Source organism: Dunckerocampus dactyliophorus, chromosome 9 (assembly GCF_027744805.1).
Source record: "Dunckerocampus dactyliophorus isolate RoL2022-P2 chromosome 9, RoL_Ddac_1.1, whole genome shotgun sequence".
Classification (NCBI taxonomy): domain Eukaryota; kingdom Metazoa; phylum Chordata; class Actinopteri; order Syngnathiformes; family Syngnathidae; genus Dunckerocampus; species Dunckerocampus dactyliophorus.
In genome coordinates, this window is record NC_072827.1 from 18,635,771 (window position 1) to 18,642,867 (window position 7,097).

Genomic DNA, 7,097 nt, shown 5'->3' on the forward strand with positions numbered 1-7,097 from the left:
ACAATAACAAGGTTAACTACAAACAAGTATTTTATATACAAGTAAATTCAAGTATTTCAAATGTTTTATTAATTCAAAAAGTCATATAATATCATTTTCTATCATGTTGTGTAAAATGTTAATTTCTTCATCTTGCAGAATTGAAACACTTGAGGAGGACCTCTCTGAGACCACCGTGGACCCCCCCATGCAGGTCAGCTTTATTATTTAGATCCTCCTATGCTCCAAACAAACAACAAACACACTGAAATGACTATTATGATAACATGAATTATTAGCATTAATATTAGGCCTATCGGTTTTTATTGTTATCAGGTAAAAACTGCACATTGTTTTTCTGTAATGTTGACAAAGCTCCTCCTGAACAACACCAGTCATATTTAAAATAATGATGATAAGAATCATGTTTCCCAGGCATGTTAAAATAATAATAATAACACTATTTTTTATTACATTATCTACAGTATGTATATTTTATTATTATCAGTAGATGACAAGTTGTTCTTCTTGAATGCTTCTTTTCTTCCAAACAACTGTATTAATAACATAACAGTAGTGATATTATTATATCATTACTGTTATTTTATGTACTTTGAGTAAATGGGACTAGGACTATAGGGACTACAGATGAAAAATAGCCTATTGGCTAAGTCTGGCATATGAGAACAAGGTTTATTACTATGCACTGTCCCTGTAAAATACAATAAATACATGAATTCATAAATAAATGATGATAATAAAAATACATTTGTGGAAATAAAGATTGCTTGAAGACGAATATTCCAATTTTTACGTTGGACATTTCCTCAGGAAAATCGTTCTACTCGATGTGTAAATGAGAGAATAAAGAACGATACGTGAAATATTATTGTTATTATTTTAAATATGTAAATGAAATTGATTATTTGATTGTATTTTTGATCAAAGACAATTGTATTTTAAGTTGAACGTTTATTATTGTTATTGCTAAAATGAAAATGTAGACAATTTTATTGAAAGTTGAATGTTTGTTATTATTATTTATCACGATGATTTATTATTATTATTGTGATTATTAATATTATGAATATGATTATTAATAGTATAAAACACATCCAGTCCATTTTTTTTTACATTTCCTCAGAATTTCTGTAGGCCCTCCTGTGTCGTTCAGAATTTGTCCAAGTTCCGTTGGACACTTTAGCCGTGTGACCGTTTTCATGATCAGGTGATAAGGTCACAGGTCACATGACTTCACAGTCATCATTCTGTTTGGTCTTTTTATTTTGATAAACTTATTTTGTCCACTTTTTGGAATGTTTGAGGAGAAACATTCCGACACGCGCACACACACACACACACACACACACGCACACGCACGCACACACACACACACACACACACACACGCACGCACACACACACACACACACACACACACACACACACACACACACACAGATATTCCTGCATGTTAGTGTTGCAAGCGGACGTGGTCAGCGGTGGACAGGCCTGTTGGCACAAGGGATTAAAGACGTGCGTGATGGGACGGAAGAACGAACAAAAGACAAAAAGACAGCACTGAAGATCCCTTGGGACCCCAGTCCTGACATCACCTCTATGCAGCACCACTCCAAAGTGCCCCGTTGGCTCACTCAAGTCACGTGACACCAATACATACACTATCATTCACGACTGTAATGTATTTGGAAAACTACGCTGCCAAAATTCATGCACTCGGGAACTAAGTGCACAGTGTACTGGACACAGTATACTTATTGAAGTGTGCTAACGGAAGTATTCCATTTGAGACACAGCCTTAGTCTTTTGAGTGCACATGTGCACCCGGATGTTGCACTCAACATGGTGAAAGTGGTGAGTGTGCGGCGATGGGCACGTGCCACCCAAAAGTTGCCATCTTGGCTGCGTAGTGGAATGGGAGGATGTGCTAATGCTAAAGTGCATACTGTGTACTTAATTCCAGAGTGTTTCACATTTATTTTTATTCTTCTTCTTCTTCTAAGCTCTTTTTGCATTTTGGTAAAGGTCGGATAGCCCCTCCCCTTGTGCTACGTAGCCAAGATGGTAACTATTTAGCACTACGTTCTGCCGTGCTTCTCAGAGTGAACACATTTATGCACTCAAAAGTGTAAGTACATAAGTGCACCAACTGAGCCACAGCTGTACAAATGCTAAACGCTAAAGCGTGTCCAAGTATGTATGACATGAAATGTAGCGTAGAAGCGTGGGCTGCGTCTAGAATCGTGGTGGTGCAGACAGAGTGTTTGTGTGCATGCAGGAGGTGTGAAACCAGTGTCAGCAGATGAACTCGCTGATGAGGATCACATCGTTGTGGAGCGTCCCGGTGGGAGTGGCGGCCAGTGTGCTGAAGAGAGAGAACAAAGCTGCAGTGTTCTGAAAGGACGGATAATCCCAGACCTTTGGATATTCATGACTGGAGGAGGACACGGTCAGGATGAGATTAAACATCAAAGAACCTTCATCTCTGGGGGCAGGGTGTGTCCACGACCACTTGTTGAAAGTTCTTCTTCAGCACTCCACCATTCCTAACTCATCGTTAAAGTATCCCACGCTGGCGCGCTCCGCTCACATCATGAATGGACCTGCTGCTGTCTCTGGCTCACATCATGATTCTAACATTTCGACTGTCCCGCTCATGCAAATATGAGAATGAAGGGATGTGTTGTCAGATGTCTTCGAAGACAAACAAACCTAAGAATTGTTCTTTGCCGTTGCCACGGTGACACAGGACGGCCTGACTTGGCCATTTGGCCCGCGTGTCTTCCTGTCTTCTCTCTGTGACAGGAAAGCAGAGACAGGCGAGTCATTTAGCATCCAGGTGCACAGATGGAGCGCCCCCGTGCCCCCTCCCACCATAAAGAGTCCAGTCTTCATCCTGGACTTGGCTGTTGTGGTCCATGAAAAGGAGCCTGGAAGCTGGGAGGCGGATGTGCTTCCCGCATCCAGCTCGTCTTCTTGCGAGCGAGGGGGGGGCCTTGGCCTTGTTGAGAGACACCAGCTTCTTTATGCGGACTCTTTTCTCCCCCCCAATGCCCTCGCCATCACAACCCCCCCAGCAGGTGTCCTTTTTTTTCCCTCGTCCGGTTCCCAAACTAACTACGGCAGCATCCCGCCTCGTTTGCTTCACTGCTCACTTTCATTGTTGACACACACACACACACACACACACACACACACACACACATGCTGCAGGTGTCGGGGGGGGGGGCGGACAGGGGGCTGGGTCGTCCTGAAAGCTTTTCCCCTTCCTGTCGTCCATTCAGGGACACGAGACTTCCTGTGTTGTCGTCCTTCTGTTTTAAACAACTCTCCTTCTGTTTGGGACTGCCCTTCGTCAGTTTCACCTGACTCAATTAGCTCGTTGTCCCCCCGCTCCTCCTGGACCCCTCCTGTTTGCAGCCCCAGTATGCTTAGTGTAGCTGCTGTGAAGTGAGCAGCCAGGATGTCTTTGGAAGTTTTTGGTCTTTTCACTGAGTGCCAAAACAACCCGTACCTCAAAACTGTTCGCGGTGAAGTCAGCCGCTAGCTCTTGTGACAGCGAGCTAACACGCGAACAATGCTAGTGGTAGTTAACGTTGCTGTTTTTTGTTATTGTGATTGTGGTTGTTGTTGCTGTAGTTGTTGATGTTGATGTCTTTGCTTCCATTGCTATTGTTGTGATGGTGCTTGTTGTTTTTAGTAGTGATTGTGTTATTGTTGCTCCTGTTGCGGTGTAGTTTGGTGGCTGTGGTTGTCATTGTGGTGGAGGTGCCGTAGTGTTTGAAGAGAGGACGTCGTCGAGGATGTCAGAGGCTTTTTTTTTAATGTTTGGGAGGAGCTGATCAAGGTGGGGGTGTCGCGGAGGGGTCTGTCATTTAGCTCACTTTCCAGCATGTTGCACATCACTCTCAGCGAGAGAGGAGGAGGAGGAGGAAGAGGAGCAACCGCAGTGGACGAAGGAATACTTCCTCATTGGAACACTTTCTTTATCTTCCTTGGGGAGGCCTCTTCCAAAAGAAGGAGATGAACATGCTGTCCAACCAGATGCTCAGAACCTCCCAGGAGCCCCTCCAGTCCGTCCAGGACTTGGCCCGCTGCCCCCCAGCTTTGGCCTCCCGCCTGAGCCTCCAGGGGGGGTCGCGCTCCTCCAAAGTTCCCCCAAAGGAACTGTGCCCAGAGGAGCAGCAGGAGCTGAGGAGGAAGATCAACAGCCGGGAGAGGAAGAGAATGCAGGACTTGAACGTGGCTATGGACGCCCTGAGGGAGGTGATGGTCCCGTACGCCGCCTCGCCCTCCTCGGCTTCATGTGCGCCCCCCCATCATCTGGGCGCCCCTCCAGGACGCAGGCTCTCCAAAATCTCCACACTGGTTCTGGCCCGGAATTACATCCTACTGCTGGGGTCGTCTCTGCACGAGATGAGGCGACTGCTGGGCGAGCTGAGTGCAGGTGCGGGGCCGGGCCTGGGCCCCCGGCTGCTGCTGACGGGGGGCTGGCCCCTTGTCTCGGGGTCCGGTCAGCTCCTCCTCGCCCGGGAGTCCTTTGCCGCCTCGTCCTCCTCCTCCCCCCCTGCCCTGAAGTGTCCCCTGCTGTCCACCATGGAAGCGCCGCTGGCCCCTGTGCGGTGGGCATCAGGGGGGCCCTCGGGGGTGCCCCTGTGCCCGTGCAGCGTGTGCAGACTGCCTAGGTTCAGCCCCCCCGCCTCCCCTCCGAGATTTCCAAAGTGACATTGCTTATGAGACTTTTTTCATTCTTTTTTTAACTCATGAAATAAAGTTGACTTAGCTGCTAACGCTAGTTGATGCTAACAAAGTGCTCTCTAACAAACCTTAAACGTCAAGTTACAAACTTTTTGATGAGGTCACTAACGGGCATCCTTGTCACCTTTGAGACACTATAGTGGTCCTGAAGTCCTCCCCTCCAAACCAGCAAAAGATAAAAAACGGGCTTGGTGTAATTCCGTCTTTTTGTTCTTGCTCTTTCTCTGTGTGATTGGCGGCTCCTCGTTGCACACGCCACACAATGCGTTCAAACGGACAGAAAATGCGGCGCTGAATGGCAAACTCGCTGCCAGGATGAGAGGCGGCCATTGAGGGCGGGTCCTCGAGGTGATGGACCAGGCCGAGTGCTTTGGGAGGATTACATATGTGAAAGGAGCGACGCCGTTAGCGTGAGCGCCCATAAAGGACACACTGGTCACCATTAAGGGAGATTACGTCAAATAAGGCGTGAGGAGGAGGAGGGGGGCGGAGCTTATTGATGGATCAAAGAGACATGCTGAAACGTGTCCCGGCTCATTTGCATAAAGCTGCTTTATGTCGCTACACGGATTAGCTACCTTGCTACTTTACACACTCTGCTACCTTTAACACCCCCTCCCCTCCCCAACCCCCCAGTCTTGAGTGCCCCTCCAAGAGGTTCTCGCTTTCTGCTGCCTGCTGGCCTCATTGTTGCAGCGTCGCAGGGGTCTGCACACGCTTTGTCTTTGCACTTTAACTCATCTCCTTTCACGCACTCATGCACACACACGCACACACACACACACACACACGCACACACACACAGACACACGCACACACACATGTGCCTTGAACGGAGCAGCTGATTTTCTTTCTCGTTTCACTTTCAACACGTCTTCCTCTTTTCTCCCATTAGATAAAGTCAACTAAAGTGTAATTAAAGTGTAATTAGTGTAAAGCGTAATTACCGTTATGAGAGTGTACAAGTGTGACTAAAGTGTGACTAAAGTGTGACTAAAGTGTGAAGTGGAACTCCAGTAGTGTCATGGAAGTGTCGCTAAAGAGTGACTAACGTGTGTCAATAAGCTAAAAAGACGGCATAAAATGAAATAAAGTTTTGTAGTCATGAAAAAAATAGATGATCTTTCTATTCTTGTTTTTCCTGCTCATAGATGGAGGTCACATTCAAATGGGACGGGGGGGGGCGCGGGGGTCCTCTCAGGTGTCATCAGTGTGCAGTCAGGTGGTCTACGTGGGAGTCCTCACACGCTAGGAAGTCGTGAGCCATAAATTTGTGCCCCACAATGGAGAGGGGTTGGGGTGGATGTGGCTTGGGGTGGCCCAGGGCCTGGTCAGGACCCCCATTTACTCTCTAACACCCTTAGTCCCCCCCCCATCCCTCCCGCACTGTCCCACCCTCAGACTCTCAAGCATCCCCCCCCCCCACCCGCCCCGCCACTGGCCGACATTAAGCGTCGTGTTCTCTCCCACCCAGTCCGGCCCACCAAGTCTTTCTCATGACAAGTTTAGTCCCCCTCCAATCAAGGTCCACCTCATTAGTCCTGTGAGGGGGGTGTGGTCACACTTTGTCTCCAAATGACCTCCAAACATTTGCAAATGTTCCACTTGATGACCCCCCCCCCCCCCACACACACACCCCTCCCACACGTGAAAAAAGAACTGTAGGGTAGGATGATGGGACCTGCTGGTTCCACGGCCACCCCTGGCCACACCGCAGCTCCGCTGACCAGCAGTGTTAGCATTATCCGCTCATTAGTTAGCAAGTCGGCCCATCAGTTTCACCTGTTGTTGCTGGAGTTTTTGTTGTTGTTGTTGATGATGTTGTTGCAGCATGTTCCGCATGGGGGAGGAGGAGGAGGAAGGGCATCACAGAGTGATTATTAGTGTGTTCCGATCAGTTTTATTAGTGCATTCACCAACATTGTTAGCTTAGAATTATATGTTCTTTAGCACAATACTGGATTGTACGCATTGACTCACCAACATTGTTAGCATTATATATTCATTAGCACAATACTTGATTGGTAGAATTTCCCTAACATGGTTTTGCAAACATTAAATAGGATGTCGTCGACATTTAATAATTAGCGAGTGTGTCATCAAGCTAACATAAGATATGCCTTCAGCTAATGTTGAAAAGTGCGTTGTCGCGGTAATGAACCCCTCGGCCCTCAGTTTGAACTTTCAACCCGGGCAAGTCTTGGAAGCGGGAATTCCAGTTAACACGTTGCAGTTGGATTTCTTTTCTCAGCGCTTTGTGTCGCTTCACAAGGGGGCGGGGCCAAGGGCTGACAGCCACCGGCCCCGCGTCTCCTCTTTCTTGGCCTCCTTTCTACACCT

At 47.5% G+C, this 7,097-nt stretch overlaps 1 protein-coding gene across 1 annotated transcript; it reads left to right on the plus strand.

Moving 5' to 3' along the window:
* Positions 1 to 3,922: 3,922 nt before the first annotated feature.
* Positions 3,923 to 5,908, plus strand: olig1 (oligodendrocyte transcription factor 1). The gene has a single exon (XM_054787295.1). It carries the CDS (start codon positions 4,023 to 4,025, stop codon positions 4,722 to 4,724), a length of 702 nt encoding a protein of 233 aa, XP_054643270.1. The 5' UTR covers positions 3,923 to 4,022; the 3' UTR covers positions 4,725 to 5,908.
* Positions 5,909 to 7,097: the final 1,189 nt, after the last annotated feature.

What these genes read in the sequence shown, in the direction of transcription:
- olig1 (XM_054787295.1), top strand. Translation starts at nt 4,023, where the DNA reads ATGAACATGCTGTCCAACCAGATGCTCAGAACCTCCCAGGAGCCCCTC.